Here is a 22,845-nt window from a genome sequence, read left to right as displayed (position 1 = left end):
AGATCCAGCACCGGATTTAGACAACTCTTCGGTGGCTGGTAGGTTTTCCACCTTTTCTAAAAAAAAATACTACTGGCCTTCCTATATATTCATAATTTTTCCCTATTAATAACATTCCAATCAACCATCATTTTTACTGGCCAGGCCGGTAAAATACCGGCCAGGTGGCAACCCTATGCTTTTTCCTTTCATAAAAATTACTATATAGGCCTGCCAGGCTTAGAAATGTAGCCACTTGCTCAATTAATCCGCACTGATACCAATTTAACAGGTTATCAAAAAAATGAAATAAACCCACAAACCATATCCTTATGCAAATGTACAATGTTCTTACCATCTAATGATTGATGTGTATTTTGTAAGCTATGGCACTTCCCTTTTTTACCACACGACTGCTGTGGTGGATCCTAAAATGTATGGCACTGGATTTCAAAATTTCAGGTATGCTTTTTGATTCTGTGTACTGCCAGTTGTTATACAATTTGCCAATTTAAGAAGCAACCCCATGCTCTAGCAGTCTAGCTCCCTAGTTCTTATGTTCCAATGAACATTCTACTACAGCTTTAAAAAAAATTAAATACCTCATAAAAACACACTTTTATTATTAATAAAAACAAAAAAAGTTGACAGTAGCGAACCATGATAAATAATCTTGTTTATTACGTCAACGTTCCTACTACTTCCGACCTTCCAAAGATGGCGGAAGTGGTCTTTGGCGCTACCGTCTGCTCAACAGGAAGTGTTCCCCCGGTTTCGCGGCGCGGCTTTTGCCCCGGACTGTAACTGTAAGGGATATGGAAAGTAACAGTACACTTCGGGAGTGCGGGTCTCCTGACCCATGTATACAACTGGAGCGTACTATCAACCAGTGGGCGTTCGATTATTATTTTCACACTGCAGTGGAGGCGTTTAGAAGCGATCGCCATGAGGACTTCCAGGAGATCCGGGACATTGTTTCCGGTAACTATTAGTGTAACACTTAGAAGCTGTTGTTTGTGCCGGGAGCTTCACATATGAGCTAATATGTTTGTTTTTTTATCTTTGTGCAAATACTTTCAGCACTGATCTGGTGCATGAAAAGGTTCATACCTGGAGAGGTTTATACCTTTGTGGCGCAGCTTCTTATGGCATTTCATTGCTGCTAGTGGGATATACTCTCCTTCAAGATCTCAATATCAAGGCAGCTCCTGTTAAATGTGCTTGTAACAATCGGCACGGGTTCCGTTTACTAAAGTGTAGTAAATTTGACCATATGTTTCCGCATGTTATCGCTGCAAATATTTTTTGCCAAAATATTCACAGCAACTCAGTTTACTAACAGCGATGCGCTCAGAAGTCATTGCGATCACTACATTAACGAAGCCGCTTACGTTAGCGGTAATTTTAGGCAAATTTTGCGGCGACAAATTAAGTTTGTGAATATTTATGCTATAAAATAGTCTTGTTTTATGGCGGTTATTATGGCAATTTATTCGGTGTCATTTATGGCCAGAAATGCATCTTTAAAACTCATAAACTTTATTGACTAATGATTATACCATCCAACAACATTATCAGAGTAACACCAATCAAACATGTCTGCATCATATAAACCCTTCTGCCAATAGAATCATATGAACAAGAAATCATACCAGTCAATCTCTTTGCTTCATAGAAATGCACAGTTTAATGTAGCCAATCACAATGAAACCAAACCCCCTGCCAATAGGATCATTAAGTTACAGAAATCAAATATATAAAAAATATATACAGCCGCTGCCAATAACACTCCTCTGATCAGTAACGTAACTAGAGGGGGGGGGCAGGCGGTGCAGCTGGCCCCCCCACCGTACGCTAGTTTCGGCCGGAATCCAGTGGCGAGCGAGCTGCCGGGGGGGCCCTGAGGGGTGCGGGCCATGGCCCAATGGCACCCCCTGCTCCCCCGGTAGTTACGCCACTGCCTCTGATCTGAAACTGCAGATAGAAGCAGAAGCCAAAAGAACCTGTCAGCAATGGCTACAATAAAGACTGATGATGTAAATAGAGTATTATGGGATATTTCCTGTTCCCTTGCAAATTTTCTGATGGAAAAAATAATCTACTGCCACTATCTGGATGGCGGTAAAATTTTGCGAATATTCTGAAGCAAATTTTGTCTTTCGCACATTTCGCTGTTTAGTAAACCGGCCGTCAATGTGTACCTAGTGCTATTTTGGCGAACACATATTCTTGCGCAAGAAAACTCGCAAATGTATATTTATCTAGTTAGCTGACTAATTCAAGGGCTGTGTTTTAATTTCTTGAAGTATGTTCATTTTTAAGAACTTCTGTCTCCTTAAAGTGTTTGGCTATGCCTTCATCTCATTGCCTTTTGTGTTTTCATTCTGTTATTGTTGCTATGGGGTTATAGAGGGAGCAGAAAAAATGTGGTTGCTGTGGGAACAGCACCCATAGCAAGACTGAGGGTTGCTGTCAAAGCACCTATGATGGTGTGAATTTCTTGTCAGGGAGATTTAAATATTATGTTCTGCCATCAACAGCTTCAAAGGCTTTTTTTTAATTCTCATATAGTGAAGCCACTGGCTAGCAGGTAGATTGTTATAGTTTTAGTTTTTAATATGTTCACCCCTCCAAAGTTGTAGAAAGCCCACATGTGCTACCTATACATATGCCGTATTGTTCCACAGGGTTTTACAGGGGTAAGTGTGCTGATCAGACACAATTTGCGAGGCAATCTGCCTGACTTTTTGTGTGGTTTCTTGGACTGGATGGACTGAGGTATCGTTACTTGTTTTGGAGGCTGGCCAAGCAGCCACCTTATAGGGTGCACCTGGAAACCTGTCAGTTTCAGTTGTGCTCAGAAGTTAGAATAGGATAGTTCTGCCATAGAATATAAATGCATGCTATGGTAAAAAGGCCCCAGCATTAGATTAAGAGCGAATCAGTGAGTCCAGTATAAGGCTGAATCTAGAATAGGTAGCTTAGATTTATACAGTGTTTATCTTCGCAAAATTTGGATTTGGGATCTATATAGGCAATTGATGTACAATACCTTAGCGAGGATTTACATTTTAATTAGGTGTATTCTGCTCTTAGGACCTAACTGTAAAGTGGGCCATGCTCACTTACAAGATCCATATTTAATGAGATATAGTTCAATAGGGGTAAAATAACAGTAATATCCCAGTAAGTCATTTTGGTGACTAGCCTAAATGGAAAGTTGCTCCTATCTTAGCAAGAGAAATACTCAATACAAGTTTTTCAGGCTCAGTGCCCTTTATCAAGTATGTTAATGAGCAGAGGCCCAAAACATGTAATGTTTACTGACAATAAACCACTAGTTGCAGCTAAGTTTTGCCCCCTTGATTACTAAAATATTTTTAATATAAAATATTAACCAAGTTCTTTACTATCTTTTCTAGTCTTACTTCTTCGTCCTTTAGAAACAAAAGCTCAGAATGATTGCAAGTTACGTATAATGCAGTGTATTTCTCGGATTGAAGAAGGTGAAGACCCAGGTGAGTGACGTACAGACCACTTGACATTGTTGAGGAAAAAACCCAAAAAGCAGTAGTTATTGTGTTACAGTTACAGTTTTTTTCTTAGCTTCTGATGTTTTATAGTGCAAGTGTGAGTCAGTACTATGGAAAACACACTGGCAAACAGCCGGACTTCAATTTTCTGCAGCAGAAAAGCACACCAATTACTATTTAATATCTCAAAAACTAGTAGAAAAAATCTAAAAGTATATATCCACTATAGCAGTGATCCCCAACCAGTAGCTCGCGAGCCACCTGTTGCTCTCCAACCCCTTGAATGTTGCTCTCAGTGTCCTCAAAGTAGGTGATTATTTTTGAATTTCTGGCTTGGAGGCAAGTTTAAATTGCATAAAGACTATGTATAGAGCCAAGTAAAGCCTCCTGTAGGCTTCCAGTCCACATAGTGGCTACCAAATAGCAATCACAGCCTTTATTTGGCACCCCACGGGACTTTTATATGCTTGTGTTGCTCCCCAACTCTTTTTACATTTGCATGTGACTCAAGGGTAAAAAAGGTTGGGGACTCCTGCACTATAGCGTGAAGTGTATTATAAAATTTAAAGGCACTTGATTTCAGGGACCTGACTGCTAGCACTGTACATTTTACTTGCCCAATTTGTTTTTTGATCATGTGTACTGCCAGATGGTTTAAAATTTGCCATATAGAACAACCCCATGCTTTAGCTTTTCAGTTCTTATGTTCCAATTAACATTCTACTAAAGCTTGATAGACAGACATGGAAGGTAAGCAAGAGGATCATGTTTCATAGCACAATTCTACATGGAAAACACCCCTGTCTGTTGAAATAGACTTTCATCTTTGGATAGAATTGCTGTTTTCTGCAGCTGTAGTCTGTTCTGTTGTCTTACACCTGAAATCATATTCCCTTCATGTTTAAATATTAACATTGAAATAAAATGTTGCTTGGATTGTCATTTTGCTAGCTGGTCATGATATTAATAATGGATCCAAGTTGTATTATATGCAGGTGTAGTTTTGATATTATTTTACTTTGTATAGTGCAGAAATATTGCCATTTACCCTCCATTGTGAGTCCAGCATTGGAATGGATTTTATTTTATGTCTTTTGCTTGCAGATTGCACATTTAATGACAACAACAATGAAACTCCTTTAGAATCAGCTGTTGGACTTCTTGATATCATTCAGGAAGAAATGCCTCTTGATGAAGATTTATTCAAAACCAATAAACAGATGGTTAAAGAAGCGGTAAGTATCATATTGATTCGATAAGGTTGTCTTGAAAGTTGATTTTTATTTTTGGTCAAAATTCACATTTTCAGGTTAACAAAAACTCGAATTTTTCGAGTCAGATGCTGAGAGAGGTATAGTGAAGATAAACTTAATTATTTCAGAAACTGTACATATTTTTTAATTGATTATATTTAGTAAGTTTATTTAAGTATGCTGAAGCTTGTATTCAATTTTCATAGTTCCCCTTTAAATTAGAAACCATTCGAGTTGTGAGTTCATTTGATTGAAATAGAACTCTAAAATTCGAGGTTTGATTAATAACCCCCTACATGTTATACCTCCTGTCCACTTCTTTGCTGATTTCTGTGCTGCACATATTTCTAGCATCAGTGTAGGGAATGCCTGAGAATAGTGTAGATTACAGTTTTTTGAAGAATTGGTTGGGCGGAGTAAGTTAGTGGTTAGACTTATTGTCTGAGTGACAAAAAAATTGATAACCCCAGTAATTGTACCTTAACTTCCCCTTTAATATATTCCTTCCTGCAGATAGACTACGAGAACAGAACTTGAGGTTGCCTGATTACTAGAGTTTTATATCATGGAGAGATCTATTGCAGGACCACACTGCATATTTTAATCTACAGTTAAAGGGGAAATATACCCCTGAACATTGCAGGTCTTTAAAAATATATCACATAAAACTGCTTATATTTAAATCACTGTTTCCTATGAATAAAACCTTTTTATGAAAACAATATTTTACTAATAGTATGTGTTGTATAATCCTTTATTGAAACACTGCCATTCTAAACATTAAGCCTTACCTCTGCTCATGTGAGGCACTGTGCTAAAACCAAAGGCAGGTTACATCAGCCAATAAATGGACAGAGCTGTGTGTGATACTCGCACATTTCTTCCTTTTTCTGAATACTTGCATTTTTTCTGTCTGGTGTTCAGTGAGTAAGCACATAGAACATCACAAAATAGTGAAATGTTTACACATCTGTGTATGCCAATGTGATTAGCTTCTTTAATTAGATATTACGATATGAATTTTCTTTTGGTTAAGTTTTAGTTCAGAATGTACAGCTCTTTAAGAATGGGCGCTGCCCATCGCTTTTCTATGTCCTTAATGACTAATTTGTGGTAGAGCTTTTGCACTTTAATGAGAATGCCTCAAAGAAGACAAACATGGTTCTTTCCACTGTTATATATAAACATAGCACTTTTCTTTTAATGGCTATAATTTATTTTCTCTTGCCTACTTGGGGGACACAGGCACCTTGGGGATGAAGATCCTGCAGCTGGAGAATGGACACTAACTTGTTAACTGTGACTCCGCCTACTACATTCAGTTTCTTTTAGTGTCCTCAGAAGGAGAAGACTCAATTTTGGTGGCTGGAGCAAATGATCAGGACCCCGGTTAAGATCATGCCACTCTAAGGGGCCACTGATCCTTTCAAGAGCCCCTCCAGCTCCTCCTAGATACCCCTGCACAACAGCCTTCCCGCTCTTTGGAGGCCTGCAGGCTCGCTCTTATATCCCTGCGCTGTTTCCTTTCACCATAATTCATGGATATTCAAGGATACGGTGGTGCTCCGTCCAACTCCAGACTTCCTACCAAAGGTGGTATCTGCCTTCCATCTCAACCAAAAGATTGTTGTTCCTTCTCTCTGTCCTCAACCCAAGAGAGTAAACTACACAAGTTGGATGTTGTTCGGGCAATCAAGTTTTATTTGAAAGCCACTAAGGATATCCGAAAAGTGGAAGCTCTTTTCATTGTGCCCACTAGACCTAAAAGAGGGACTAAAGCATCTAAGAAGGCAAGTGGATTCGCTCCACAGTCACTAGAGCTTACGCGGTGAAGGGGATAGCTCCACCGATGAAAGTAAAGGCCCATTCAACACGTTCTCTCAGTACTTACTGGGCAGTTTGGCATCCGGCATCGGCAGAACAAATCTGCAAAGCAGCTACCTGGGCATCCCTTCATACATTCACGCTATTCTACAGGCAACACACACAGGCATCAGCCGAAGACAGCTTCGGGAGGAAGGTGCTACAGACTGTTATTAACTGAGCACCGTCATAGGGGTATCAGTGTCCCATCCTCATGGGTTGCTTTGGGACATCCCCAAGGTGCCTGTGTTCCCCAATTAGGCAAGAGAGAGAGTTTTGTACTTACCATTAAATCTTTTTCTCTTGTCCTAGATTGGGGGACACAGGCCTTCCCTACCTGTATTGACACTGACATTTTGACAACTTAGGTTGTAAACAGTTTTCTACTGTTGGAGTATTTTTTATAGTTTTCTGTTTTGAGGGGGTTGAGGTACTCCTCTTCTGTTTTGGGTCGGTTGAAACTAAATGTAGTAGGAGGAGGCAGGGGATGTAGCGCAGAGCAGGAGGCAGTCACAGTTAACAAGTTAGTTTCCATTCTCCAGCTGCAGGATCTTCATCCCCAAGGTGCCTGTGTCCCCCAATCTAGGACAAGAGAAAAATATGTAATGGTTAGTACAAAAATCTCTCTATTATGCACAATTTACATTACTTGCTTAAGCAATTCTAATTCTGCTAAATTTTTTAATTTTCAATTGTCCCATATGTTCTGAAATAGTTGTCTACTACAAGGTGTGTATTTTCTTTTTCTCAGGCAGTTTTGGTGTGTATAAAAAAACAGAAGTTTGATCAAGCCATCAGAATTCTCAAGAAGTACATTTCTAACTACAGCAAAAGAGTGAGTACAAAAAACTTAGGGTTACTTTTCTTCTCTGCTATTGTGGAACTGATTATCTGCAGCCATGTTTAGATTTTTACCTCTCCTAATATGTTTTTAGTAACACAGAAAGGCGAGTTTGTGAAGTTAGAATAGCAGTAGTATTGTACATTTCCTCTCATTATGCTTGCATTACTTTCTATTCATGAGGTGTCAAGGAGCATGTGGGAATGCTGTTCATGAGAGATGTTGAGAACAGAATGTTGTATCTTCTTGTTATCACAGAAAGTTCTTTACCATTCCTCCCAAAGGATGTTTCTCATCAAGAATTCCCTTAGTAACCTAAATAGAACCTCTACCAGATTATGCCAGACCTCCTCCTTATTAAGATTATTCCTATTCAGTCTTGTTTTCATAATACCAAATTAAGATCCACTTTTCCTCAAGTTTTGGACCTGATAGCTCAAAACAGATGTCCCATTCTATTTGTTTCAAGATCAAGATTCATTAAGATGTATCTTTAGTTCTACCAACACTGTAGATTTTTTTTTTTGGCCACTATTAATATCCAGGACACATGCATTTATATTTTCACATACTGTTCACAGTGCAGCCTTTTGGTGCAGCATACATATCTTACAAGGGGAGAGGCTATAATCCTCCTATTTAGAAAGCTCCTCTTGCTGGTAAACTCAATGGCATAGGCAATTTTCCAAAATTCGATTGGTGCAGAGATTTTAACCTGCCATGGGTGGATTGTCTGTAATGCAAAAATCCTCTCTCATTCCAATAGTCTGTGGTTGTTCTGATTCATCAGCCTGTTTCAGCTGGTATTCATTCAAAGGAGAAAATACAAATTGGCAGAAAAGAGGAAAGTTTCTTGAGCAAGGATACACCCAAGATCCATTAGGTAACGTGGGATAACTTGCTTGATATTAAGCCAAATGGCAATATGCTTTGCTCTCTCTTACTTTTAGCCTATGGAGGGCACATCTTTTCCACTTTTTTTTTTTTTTTGACACCATCCACTAAATTATCTGCTTTCTACACAACTTCAAAGTTTCGCTCCATTGGCCTCCAATTTTGTAGATAGTCATCACCATGGATGCCAGCTAGGGACTGTTTGCCTTAACACAGTCTTCCCTCCAACTCAGTGGTCATATGTTGTGGGTGCTATCATGTGCTGTTGCAACATATTTCAGAAAAAAATGCATCCAAATTCAGCAGGGCAGTGCTGTTATTTTTTTCTCTGAGCCACCAAGGTGTGCTCCTTTTTCTTGGGTGTAGAATTGTTGGCTCTTCGATTTGCATTCCTGGTATGAAGAATATAGATTTTAGTCTCTTGAGCCAGCAGGAATAAGTTCTTCATAATTCTTCTTTTACCTGTTTCTTTGTTGATACTTGGTTATTTTGCTGATTACCAGGGTAACAAGTGTTACCTCACTGACGTGTTTATTTTAGAATATACTTTTTTGTATACAGTTATGATATTTTTATTTTGTGAGCTCTGGATCCTGGTACAAAACAATGATGCACTTATGACCATAGCAAGGCATCTCTGCCCCTTTTTTATATTCATAGCACTCACAATTGGCCAGCTCCCTCAATTGGCATCAGCAAGTATTGAAATGTAAGCAATTCTAAGCAAAATAACATGCTATATACTACTGAAAAGAACTGTACACACTTAGGGGCAGATTTATCAAAATTGGAGCTTATAAAAGAAAAATGTGTAAAATATTTAGTTACATACAGTACACACTGGCCTTTTTTTGAAAAATAAATAAATAATTATTATTTACCTACATTTCAGTTCCTTTTTAGAACTTTATCAAGGTTACAGTATAGGTTACAGTATGGTACGTGAACAACAAATAATTACAGTTACTCCATAAGTTAAGATGAAAAAGTTAAGAAGTAACTTACTGGATATGGTGTACAAGTTGGGAACTACTTGACTTGGCATTCATTTCATAGTGGTCTTTGAGCTCTTTTTGATTTTTGCAATTAATTTGCCTCTAATTGCATTTTGGGTTTGAGATGTCATGCCTGTGTACCTAATGGACGCAGCAGTTAAAAAAAAATGATCTTAACATACTATTTTTTTCTCTATCTAGGTAATTTTTCAGTACTAACTGAAGCAGTATCTGTTTCTGGGAAAAGTATAATAAGGTTCATTCTTAACTGCAGCTTTAACAGAAGTGTAATGGAATGGATTTTTTTGTTTCAGAAGCTACGAGCTGAACTGCACACCATTATCCGAGAAAAGAACCAGAATCATCCTTTGATTACAAATTTCTCCTTCACTACCATCAAGAAGATGATCTATCAGCTTTTTGAGAAACATATTGACGTTACAGATCCCATATTACTGACTGTATGTAGACTTATAATTAGTTTTTTTTCTTTGTTCTCATGGCTCTTGCCAAGACACAACACAAGTGTATTTTTGTGAGTTTAAAGCACATCTCTCTATACTAATGTATTATGAACACACATCAAGCGCAAAAATAAAAATACTGCATGAGAATTATACCCTAAAAATAAACATGAGTAGAAATGCCATATTTTATATACTGAACTTACCGCACCAGCCTAAAGTTTGAACATCTCTATAACTACTGATTCAGACCAGCAAAGTTGTGCACAGGGGTCACCATCTTGATCTTGTAATGAGTGACACATTCTCATTGTGTTCTGGGTAGATATTAAGACACTGAGTTTAGGATTTGTAGCAAATTATCAAGCAGAAAATGAGATTCATCTGTCATAGAAGCTGGCAGAATATAAGGGAATCAATTAGCTGATACGTTTAGGTGCACCTCAAACCTCCATCTCAAACACGTGTCAGATACACAAAAAACCCTGCATTGTGTAAGGGCCCTAACTTGAATTATTTGAGAAATGTATATACAAGTGGCTCTTGCATGTAAGGACCAATGTATTAATTAGATACAACATTATGGTGTCAGGTCTGTTAATAGGTAAGGTAAAATAAAAGATCCAGATAATTTTATTTAAGCAAATGCCTTAAAAAGAAGTTTTTTTAATCAGAAATGCAACACCTAAACATGTTTAACCAGGTTCAAACATACATAACTACACAAAATCTGAAGTGAAACCAGTTATACAGAAAAGTGTTTTGTGTTTGTTATACAGCTTTGTGTGTCCTTGAAGCGCTTATAATAGTTATATATACATACATACATACATGAGTTTGTTTGTAGCCTAGCAAAGTGCATTAGCATTAACTGTAGTGGGTGTTGTAGGGTAGATGGGAAATAAGATTTAACTTTCTCTATTTGCTTTGACAGAAATCCTCATAGATTGCTATGATGCTAGGCTTTACTGTTCTACGTATGATCTCCCTGATTTCCCTGCTTAAGTTAAACCTTTCCTAGAACCTCAAAATCTGTACTTTTAGAATGATTGAATGCTAGAATATACAATCAATGACATAAGCCAGAATGTATGGTGAATGTTACACATGACCAAGTACCAGCCACTTTTGCACTGGTTGACCAGGTAACAATGGATCATGGTTCATATGACATAGCTTTTATGTCATATGACATATGTTATAGCATGTGTTTTAATTAACACTTATTTAGCATGATTCATTTATCAATCAAGCTGTGCTTATTTCAACTAACTTAAGTGTGGTTTTTAGATTGCCAAAAAGGAGCAAAAGTCACAGTGTTTGTCTAAGGACCCCCAAACCCCTACAACAGAGCAAGAACAGACAACTTTACATCTTCAAAATGAATCTCCTAGATCTCCGCAAGTTGTCAGGTGTGACTTCTGGATATGTTAATGCTCGTTAACAATTTTTTTTACCTGTATTCTACAATGTTAATTCCAGCTCCACGGCAGTAGTGTTATCCCTCCTACTATATTGCCTAAAATATTATTACATGGACACGAATCAACAACTGCATCTCTATGTGGTTGCAATTATTTTTACTTTTTATTGATAATCTTTTTATAGAAGCTCTCTCATATTTATTTTCCAGTCGTCTGGTTGCAACTGTAAATTGGAGTGATATAGAAAATTTAAATTTAAATAACACAAACAAAATTAAGACAAGTTGCATATCGCCTTAGAATACCTTAGTCTACATTACTAAGGGGCATATTTATTAACATTTGAGACAAACATCATCGGTGCTGTTGCCCATAACAACCAATCCGCAATTAGATATGAACAGTCACCTGCACATTTGAAAACAAAATCAAAGATCTGAATGGTTGCTGTGTCATAATAAAAGATGATATTGTTCTCCAGTGTTAATAAATAACCCCCTAAAAGTTAATTTAAATTGAATGCATATCATTCTCTTTGTATTGTTTGTTTACAAAAAAACGTGTACTTTGTGTAAATGTAGAATAAATTTTGGCCCAGCCTTTCTATTGTTTCAGATCCTCTTGATAACACATTAACACTTCTTACACATTATAGCAAAGTGATTAAATCATTCAGATTCAGGCAGACTGTGTAAAACTAGCTTTATTTTCTATAACTGAAGACATTAGGTAAAACCACTGCCAGCCTAACCTAAACTGAACATATGTATGTGTTGCCCATTTAAGCACTGCATTTATATATTTTGTATATTTGCATTGATCACCTGTTAACATTTGTTTTTTAACTTTTCCTCCTAGCTCAGAAGCAGACTGTGTAATATCATACGGACTGTCTGTGTTGAAATCTAAATTTAAGTCACTCTGTCAAGAAGAGGACCCTGATACAATCTTCAGGGGACTGTGTGAAACGGACTTCTGTAGACAGGACACCCCTAATGACATTCCTCTTGAGAAGGCAGGAACAGACACAGAGGAGTCGATATTAGGAAGGCACAGAAAGAAATTGGTTGTATCACTAAAGCAGGTAGTGATAGATAAGGACAGCCAATGTATACATTTGAGCGAGAATTCAAACGTCTCCAGTGACAGGACAAATCAAGCTGCCCCTTCTGCTCAGAAACCAAAGAACCAGCAAATTACGCCTAAGAAAAGGAAATTGTAAGCATTCCGTAAAAGTTCTATGATTTTTCATGTAATGTGGATGTAGAATCTGTGCTGTACATCGTTAATTTGCTTTCTCTAGGTCTAAGGGCTCTTAGACACAAGCTTTCTTCCTGTGTTTGCAGGGGAACGCAGCCCTGTATTTTCTGTTAGCTTGTACTAACTGTGGCACAGTTCCCCCTGCTTTCTGTGTTTGCCTGAGAACAGTTGGGTATGAAATGCAGGGTTGTATTAACCCCTGCCTTCCGCTGAGCTTGAAAGATCAAGCACAGGGGAACATATGAGCAAGTACATAATGTGTAGAGCTCGAACAGGACATAGTAAACTCCTTGAAACCAGGGGATTTTCTTGATTACATACTTTTACTGTATATGGCTATGGATTAAGGCTTTATCAATAATTAAATTTTTCTGAGCAAATCAAAGCAATGCTTTTTTTCCTGGTTGTTCCTGTTTGTGATACGTTTTGGCAAATTTATTAACCACTTGGTGTTCATATATCAAGATTGCTGAAAAATAGTAAGCTTTGCAATTTACATTCATTGTTTTTTGTAGATTTCAAGATGTTAGCTTTTTTTCACTGCTAATATAATAACTTAAAACCACCCACTAGGCAATGCTGTGAACCAGGCTATATTTGGGCAGAAATCTCAGAAGAAGAGGAGATTCTTTGATATCTGCCTAGGAAAGACCAGACATTAGAAGTTTCCTCTTTTTCTGAAATTGTCTCCACTATATAGCATGGTGGACATAACTGACAAGCAGTTATCAAGTAGGAAAACAGACGGCAAAATGTTTATTGAGATCTCTACACAATGTTTCCGGGGATCCACCCCCTTTCTCAATCACTGTGTGACCAGCAATTGGCACTACTTTAATTTCATAATATTAGCAGTGTAAAAGACCTGGAAATCTAGAAAATAAATCAAGTCGATTGCAAAAGTGCTTAGAAGAGTACCGAGCAATTTTACATTTCTTTACTTTGAGGGTTTACAGTTACTACAAATGATGAAAAAACAAACCAGCCCAACTGTTTTCTTTGGTAAAAAAAAAATAATTGCTTCCATATATTTTACTTTAGAAATTCAATGTTAGACCGCTCAGATATTGTTGAAGACCGGGACAATTGGATTGAAGCAGATGAGCTGTTTGGAAGCAAAAGTAAGTATATCATTGTGTGTGTCCAAAATCTTCGTACGATAGTAATTTGGGTCCATATACATTTGGTCCTTATACAATGGTCCATATACAACTTTTCACCATAATCCCTGTGGTAGTGGCTTCCACAAGTTCACTTAAAAAAGATTTACTCTTAACATTCTCAAAAACATACTTGATTTATTCAAATTTGTATAGGTAGGGGGTGGTGAGTCCAGATATAATTTTTAACTAATAACTAATTTTTTAAGAAACCAAAGCAAGGCTGGTTTCTACAGTGCCTTTTTCCCCCCTTCTAATATGTCAAAGCAATGCAAGTAGTCTTACTGTGTACTAAGGACTACTTAAACTTATTTTTATCAATTATAAGCGACAGCTCCTACAGTTTGTGCAACAGAAGCCAAGCTCTCATGTTATGCACCACTACTGTTTCCTATATTTCTTTAAATAAAAGCAAATTTTTAGAAAAATGTCCTCTGCCCCAAAAATCTCTGTTGCACTTTTCTGCAGTCAAGAACCACCAGTCTTGGCTGTATAAATCAGTGGTAGGTGGCAGATGTGATATGCCATTTTTCTGCGTGCTGAAATATCCTTGCAGAGAAACAACAGTCGATTGGTCTCTATGTGTTATGTCTTTGTTTTGGATTGTATGGTAGAATATTGATACCACGTCCCTTCACAATGACACCTTGCATATTGTTTTTATCTTTTAAGGAGAAGAGAATGGAAAAACATCCAATAACACATCCACCAATAGCAAGAGGCAGGTGAGTCAACTCCATAAATTGGAATACTTTGAAAGCTGCTATTAGACAGTATGTCTGTGACTGAAGTGAAGTGAACACTGGGTCTCCAGATTCAAATGTAAACCTGAGGTCTGCTAGGCAGACGAGGTTTCAACAAGGACACTTGACATTTTAGAGTCAAAATAAGGGTCAAAAACAGAAATACATTGCCCAAGGGCAATGATACATGTAGTGTCATCCTCAATAAATCCCCACTTCCGTAGGCAACAAAGCATCCAAAAAAAAACTTTTAAGCCAGAAGAATGGGCATTGTGGCATGTAAAACATATGCGGAAATATGCTGATGATTCAGTCAGATTGCAGCATTTGGAGTATTTTAATTACAGTGATCCCCATTCTTCTGGATTAAAACCTATTTTTGGGTGACAAAAAGCTACATCAGCAGCTTAATTTTCACTCTCTCAAGACTTAGACCCACTATAATTTGCCTGTCTGCCAAATAGAACTACGGATGATGCAATATTAACTGAATTACATGTGTCTCTCATCTAGACAGAAAGGATAGTTATGTTAGGATGTTATCAATTTTAGTTTGGCATTCAATACAGTTATTCCACAGAAGCTGATAGAGAAACTTGAATTATTGAGTATAATTAACTCACTTGCAACTGGATGTTTTCACTGATAGACCACAATATGTCTCGATTGGTAGTAAAAATGAATTCTTAGACTAAGCACAGGCTCTCCTCAGGGATGTGTGCTTAGTCCATTGTAATGTAACAGCCAGACACTACAAAGGTTTTTTTCCCACAGGCAGTTAGAGTTCTGAACTCACTAGTATGAGGGAAAAATTAAAAGGAAAGATAAGGTAGGTAGGAGAGTACAGTTTGAATAGGTTTTAGAGGATTTTAGAGAGAGATATTCATTATGAAAATATACTCAAATGACCAAATGTACACCATATATATAATTCTGCACATGTAACTTGAGCGTTGTGTATGTTAACAGGACATGGACGTGTCACTTGGATATATTGGGAGGCATAGACTAAAATTACGTATTATATAAAGCACGTTACTTTTGTTAAACATGGGTTATATTGAGTTTATACTGAGTTAGAAAAGAAGGCACATGTCTCTTGGCCACTTGAGTATGTACTGAAGTGAAAGGAGGTAGGGTGGTATAGAGAAATTGGTTTGTAGGTTTGGAAGGAAATGTTAAAGATGAACATTGTAACATTATAATCCCCATTTTTTTAATAGTGAAGGATTCTTTACTTCCTTTATTTCTTTTACTTGTGTCTATTAATTCTAAATATAAATATACATTTATGTTGGCACCATATAGGGGGGCCTGGGTGAAAAGGAAATTTCATTATACTGTAACAAGTATACTGACAATAAAGATTTTTGATTTGATTGCCCAAAGGTTGGAAATAGCTTCCTTCATTTAATGTTGTGAGATATTTGTATTCACACTTAATCCCCAAGTGGTTATATATATATATATATATATATATATATATATATATGTCCATCCAGTGTATGCACTCTTACCAGATATTCCAAACAATTTAGTGGGTCAATATTGTTCAGATAAGATAATCAAAGGACTCGCACCCACATTAGGGCCTTTATCAAGGATGATTGATAAAGGCCCTAATGTGGGCCGAAACGTTGGAAAAATGCAACTAAAAATAAATTAACACGTTTATTCACGAAAAAGGAATTGGAGTGCGAGTCCTTTGATTATCTTATGTGTGTGTGTGTATATATATATATATATATATATATATACATACATACATACATACATACATACATACATACATACATACATACATACATACATACATACACACACAATCTTCAGAATGGACCTGCACTTATTGAATCATCCCTCACGTGTCCAACGTTTCGGCCCACATTGGGGCCTATATAAAAAAAAATTGCGGGGGCAACCATTCAAGCTGGGAAAAAAGAAGAAAAGGCACTGGTTACATAGCAAATAACAGATAAGCCCTGTCCAATACAATGGTGTTTTTTTTCAGTTTGAATGATCACAAGTGATCCACTTTATGGGTAAAAAGGCCCCCTGCTATTTGTCTATAATGTCCTCTAATGTACTAATAAAGTGTAATCATGTCCCCTCGCAAGTGCCTTTTTTCCCGAGAAAACAACCCTAACCTTGACAGTCTACCCTCATAATTTCAGTCTTCCATCCCCCTAACCAATTTAGTTGCACGTCTCTGCACTCTCCATCTCATTTATATCCCTCTTAAGGACTGGAGCCCAAAAAAGCGCCGCATACTCCAGGTGAGGCTGAACAGAGGCAAGACAGAACTTTATTTGCTTTAGTAGCCACAGAATGACAGAATGCCCAGCTAACTTATGTACAAAAACCCCTAGAGCTTTCTCAGTTAAGGGAACTCCCAACACACTGCCATTTAGTGTATAAATTTAATTTATCTTATTTTTGCCAAAGTGCATAACATTGCATTTATCAACATTAAACCTCATTTTCCAGTTTGCTGCCCAGTTTTCCAATTTAGTCAAATCACTCATCCTGCATGGAACCTATAGTGCTGCACAATTTAGTTTCATCTGCAAATATAGAAACAGTACTTTCAATGCTCTCCTCCAGGTCATTAATAAGTTGAAAAGCAAAGGACCAAGTACAGAGCCCTCCGGTACTCCACTAACAACACTGGTCCACCACCACTCTTTGTAGTCTATCTTTTAGCCAGTTCTCTATCCAGGTACAAATATGTTCCAGGCCAACATTCCTTAGCAAAGCCTAAATAGATCACATCAACTGCCATCCAAGAATCGAGGTCCCTGCTCACCTTCTCATAAAAAAAAATATATATGTGTGTGTGACTTATGATTATGTATCACAACTACTTCTTCCTCTTTATTCTCTCTGATCAGTTAATTTAGGGCCTGTAAATCTCTCCTTTTAGTATAGTAATCTTATCGCAGATCTTATCAGGCAATTTTTTCTTTTAATCATTGGTCAAAAATGTAGTTATGCCACTTTGTGGATCACATTGTTCAGGGAAAATGCAAATCTCAACCATATTTCCTTATTTCCTAACTGTTTAGAAATGGACAGAGGATGAGACTGAATGGATAATAAAAGGAGTGAAAAAATATGGCGAGGGAAACTGGAAAGACATCATGAAGAATTACCCTTTCCTGAATCGTACCTCAGTCATGATAAAGGACAGATGGAGGACCATGAAGAAACTGGGGATTGTGCCAGATAAATAACTTTGTTACCCAAAAGAAACATTGTGTTCCTGTTTTTATCCTTGGATGTTTTGCAGTACCAATGGAAAAGACCTTCATTTCAGTGGAGGTTAATAGCATGATTTCAACCAAAGTATATTACTGTCCTTCCGTTGGTAGAGTACAAGGCCTCTGGATTATGTAGAGTATTATCAAAATAGATCTGATTGAGCTGTGCAGAACATGTTGTATTCTCAGCCACAGGTATATTTTTGTATCTTGGAATTCACAAATAATTGTAAAACATTCCCTCTAGTGAACGACTTTGACAGTCTACAATGTGTTTGCTTATCTGTTGTGGTCAAAAAGCAAGAGCTTAGCTGGTACCTTGTGTGCAGGTGTTACTCGTATGGGGATATCGTATTTTGGTCAAAATGTTTTTATATTTCATTTTCTTTTTCATAATTTTAAAGAAATAAGAAAAAAAAGTATCTTTTTTTCTGTTTCCTTATTTCATATATAAGTGCCATTCCCAGACACTGCACCAACTCATATGAACAGCCATGTGTTCCAGGTTTTCTAAAATATAATTTGGTTACTGAACTGGTTTTAAATGAACAGTTGAAAATACATTTTATTGTACCCTGTATAGTTTTTTCTGCATTTTATATGCCCTTAAATAAGGTTAAAGTTACACCGAAAAATGAAAGTGTTTTAAAGGAATTCTAGTATAATGTACAGTCATGCTGCACTGGTAAAACTGGTGTATTTGCTTCAGAAAGACTACTATAGTTTATATAAACAAGCAGCTGTGTAGTCATGGGGGTAGCCATTCAAGCACAGGATACACGGTAGATAACTGATAGTGTCTGAATATACTAAAGGGCTCGTTTTTTATCACTTGTGTATCCTGTGCCTTTTCTCCTTTTTCACCATTGAATGGCTGCCCCCATGGCTACACATCAGCTTGTTTATATCAACTATTGTAGAGTCTCTGAAGCAAACAACAATTTTACCAGTGTAGCACAACATTTTCATTACTTTAAAACTTAAATTTTTTGGTGTTACTGTTCCTTTGAGCAAGAGGGCAAAGGTTTTTGTGTGTAGAAAGCTTTCTCTCATTATTTGCTTTTGTACATATGCAGGTATCCTTCTATATTGCTTTGTATTGAATATATATTCAATTATATTTAATAATTTGTCAATGAAATTCTCTCTCAGAGAATTAAGAAATATGGATGCTTCAACTCATGCTGATGTAGTATGCAGAATGTTTTGTACAAACAATTGTTTCTTTAATATATATTTTTTTTGAATGTAAATTTTTATTGATTTTACAAAACTAAAACAACAATGTCATTACAGTGTTTAGTGATACTACATGTAAGTAATGTCAGGTCAAGCTTAAGCTTTAAGTAACTGGATAGTTCTGACACAAAATAAATGGGTTCTCTTTGTTGCAGTAATCATAGGTAGCATTATATAGCAGCTCACAACCATTTTAAATTGACCAGTTATTCATCAAGGTTCTTTTAATATATTTAAAGGAAAATGGATGGCAAATATTTCTTAAAAGAAACTTATATTTATATGAAAGAGCAGTTATGGTTTCAGTTTTCCATCAATTAAGGGGGCCTGCCATATATAATGCTGTAAGCATTTTGAAACGAAGTGCAGGTACTCATCGCTAATTTGTATATTACACTATTTCATATTAGTAACATTACAATAACCTTGTAAATTAGAAATGCAGCCCATTTATAAGGGAAATGCCACTGGGATAGCAAGTGAAGTAAGACGTCCCCAGGAAATCGGCAATACTGAAGTTTCTACACCTTAAAACATAGTGTTCCTATAAAATGAATATGTATTTTTGTATTTATATTAAAACATACAATTTTATACACAGCAGTGTACATTCAAATGGTACATTAATGAAACATAAATAACCTTATTGAATATATATATATATATATATATATATATATATATATATATATATATATATATATATATATATATATATATATTTTCAAGGTGTGTTAACAGATACAAAAAGGAAATAGATCCCTACTCTGTAGAGCTTACAGTTTAAGTGGTATATTTGTTTCAAATTGTATGAAAAACTGACTTGCATCATAATTTGGTGCACGTGTTGGGTCAGTGGTGGTCATTTATCAATGCTGGGCAATTTTGCCCATGGGCAATAACCCATGGCAACCAATCAAATTGTTGCATTCATTGTTTTACCTGCAGCTGGCCGAAAAAAAGCCAGTCACTCATTGGTTGCTATGGGTTACTGCCCATGGGCAAAGTGTGGATAAATGAGCCCCATTGGGTCAGGAACTGCTTGGCCCTGCAGTTAATTAACTGCTCAACTGCTTGACCTAAATGTTCTTCATATGGTGCTATCAGTTGGCTACCGGCATTTCAGCATATTTGTAGGCAGCATGACAGATTAACTTTCCCTTGACTAAACTGTGAGGGTACAACAACAATTAAGGATACGAGAATAGCTGGAGAATAGATGCTAGGGACGTTCAAGCTACTCATCTTCCCACTCCTGGCTTATTCCCTGCCTACAGTATAGCTCAGTTTCACTTATACATTCTGAGAAATAGGATGTTCTCTTTGGGTGGCAATTATCTGTTTTACGTCTGTGACAATTGTGTACTCATACCCTCATTGTACCCCTGCTTTATATTATAAACGTGTTAATGATAATGGTAAGCACCTTTTCCTATTTATTTATAAAGGAGCAGGGGGCAGCTCATTGTGCCCATTATTCTCAACTTCTCTCTGGTGATTCCTGTGAAATCATATAAAAAGGGCAACTATTTGGGAGTTTCAACCTTAGGAGAAGCAAGTTTAATTTAAAACTTAGTCCCTGTAACTGTACATAATGAAATACAGGTGTGAGATCCAGAAACCAGTTATCCAGAAAGCTCTGAATTACAGGAAGCCCATAGACTCCATTTTATCCAAATAATTTTTACAATTATTAATTTTTTCTCTGTAATAATAAAACTGTACCGGTATTTAATCCAAACTAGGATTTAATTAATCCATATTGGAGGTAAAAGAAGTCTATTGAGTTTATTTAATCTTTAAATTCTTTTTTTTTTTATACTTAAGGTATGAGGATCTAAATTACAGATCCGTTATTGGAAAAACCCCAGGCTCTGAGTATTCTGGATAACAGGTCCCGAGCATTCTAGATAACAGGTCCCATACCTGTACTACTAGAATTCTTAATCCAATAAGAGTGTAGAACTGATTAGACCAGGAATCATTTAGATGCAGTGGCCATCTTGAAAATATTGCTTATCCTTTTGATGGCTGATTCAAGGTTGACCTGGTTAAAAGCGTCAGATTAGAGATGGCAAATAAAACAAGGAAGACAATAAGATTCTTGTTGATTTTGCAAACACTGTTGGAGGTCTTAATGCACTCAGGCAGGAAGAGGTAGTCTAGGGCTGCACTTTAAAAGATTGTAGCAAATATAATTACTCTTGTATATTTGGTTGGGCTATTTGGCAAGGGTGATGATAAAAAAAAAAATTGTAAAATACCCATAACCCTACATGCAGCACCACAGTCAAAGGTTGTTGAAAATAAACCTAAAGAATTTCTTTCAATTTTTTTTTTCTTCTTCCTTCAAAATGGCATGTTAGAATTTGGCACAACAACTTGTACACTTCAGAAAGAAAATGAATGAAAGAAAGAGAATGTGAGTTATGCATAGAATGTGGTCACCTAGGTCATCTAAGGAAGAACTGACCCCTGACTAGAAAGAAACATTGAATATTCACCTTTTGCAGCAACCACACTAGAATGTCGATTCATATGGTAATACTGGTGGGCAGATGACTAGTCTTGCGCCAGTGAAGAGCCCTGGATTTAACTAGCATATCCCCCTGCCACTAGCTTGTCGAGGCCACCCCCTCCCTTTCGCACATATACACATAGGCTATGGTTATTTTGTACAAGAGATTTAGAAAACAAATAAAATCTCCTGCACATCCCCAGTGCTTTAAGCCAATTTAGATGTGGCAGGACAACACAACACCCCTAAAATCTTGCAGGCCTTGATGGCCTTTTCACAAATCCAGGCCTACATGTGAACTAGAGGGAAATCTACTGTAAAACATTGAGAATGCACCCCATCATGACAAACTCCATGTTAAAAGTTACTCTTATGAAGATCACCAGTACTACATGCATTCATATGTTATTTATCTCCGTCCGCCAATATGTTTTTCTCCTGATTCTCACATAAGTCCGTAGGTCTTCACTTTAGAAAGAGATATATATAATAAACAATATATAAACGTTATAAACTGTGATTTCTGATGTCATGTCTGTCACATGACTCACTGAAACGTGTGTATTATAATAAATAAAGTACCCCCAGTTGCAAAATATGAGGATATTAGAAGTTACCTCGGAGTTCCATGACCTGTATAAAAACACTCGGCCGCATGAAACTCCTCTGTAACTTATAATATCCTTATATTTTACAAGAGGGGGTACTTGATTCACTATATAATACACAAAAGCCATGAATATCTTGTAAATGATATCCTTATAAACGGTGAGTTCTGATGTCATCAGTTATAAACAGTGAGTGCTGATGTCATTTCTGTCACATGACTCACTGAAACGTGTATGTTAAAATAAAGTACCCCGTTGCAAAATATGAGGATATTTACCTCGGAGTTCCATGACCTGTATAAAAACACGAGGCCGAAGCGGTCGTGAAACTCCTCGGTAACTTATAATATCCTTATATTTTACAAGAGAGGGTACTTTATTCACTATATATATATATTTATTTGAAGCAATGGTCCCAAATGCATTTCACTTTTTAGGACTTCCTCAGGAGTCAGCCTAATGATGATCAGCAGCAGTGCCATTAACACATTTTAAGACCGAGTTTCTCCCACTCTGTTTCAAACATGTGCATAGAAGCCAGTTTGCTACCATAATCAGCAGTCCAACAATCATTTACATAAATTCTTTCCTTAGATTGTATCTTTGAATTGCAACAAATTCACTCTACCCATAGGTCCGTGCAATGACGTGTAGACGCAATGACGTGTAGACGCTTGGTTTACTGATTCTAAAGAGCTGGAGCCCTTCGACTCCTCTGATTGGTCAATCGCTTACTGTACCTTCTGCGACTGGCAAGGGGATTGGTTATCGCCTTGGAAACGACGCCTGTGTTCATGAGGTGATTGTGTTG

At 37.0% G+C, this 22,845-nt stretch overlaps 1 protein-coding gene across 1 annotated transcript; it reads left to right on the top strand.

Moving 5' to 3' along the window:
* Positions 1 to 690: 690 nt before the first annotated feature.
* On the top strand, positions 691 to 17,793 carry terf2.L (telomeric repeat binding factor 2 L homeolog; the record flags this gene model as incomplete). The annotated part of the gene is given in 10 exon segments (NM_001095697.1): positions 691 to 960; positions 3,402 to 3,497; positions 4,617 to 4,747; positions 7,380 to 7,463; positions 9,673 to 9,819; positions 11,113 to 11,234; positions 12,105 to 12,464; positions 13,548 to 13,627; positions 14,339 to 14,391; positions 17,475 to 17,793. Coding segments are annotated over 10 exon segments (1,407 nt in total). The 5' UTR covers positions 691 to 794.
* Positions 17,794 to 22,845: the final 5,052 nt, after the last annotated feature.

This window comes from Xenopus laevis, chromosome 4L, assembly GCF_017654675.1.
Source record: "Xenopus laevis strain J_2021 chromosome 4L, Xenopus_laevis_v10.1, whole genome shotgun sequence".
In the NCBI taxonomy this organism is placed as follows: domain Eukaryota; kingdom Metazoa; phylum Chordata; class Amphibia; order Anura; family Pipidae; genus Xenopus; species Xenopus laevis.
The sequence above is the reverse complement of the archived record's forward strand: the minus strand, read 5'-3'. Positions and strand labels throughout refer to the sequence as shown.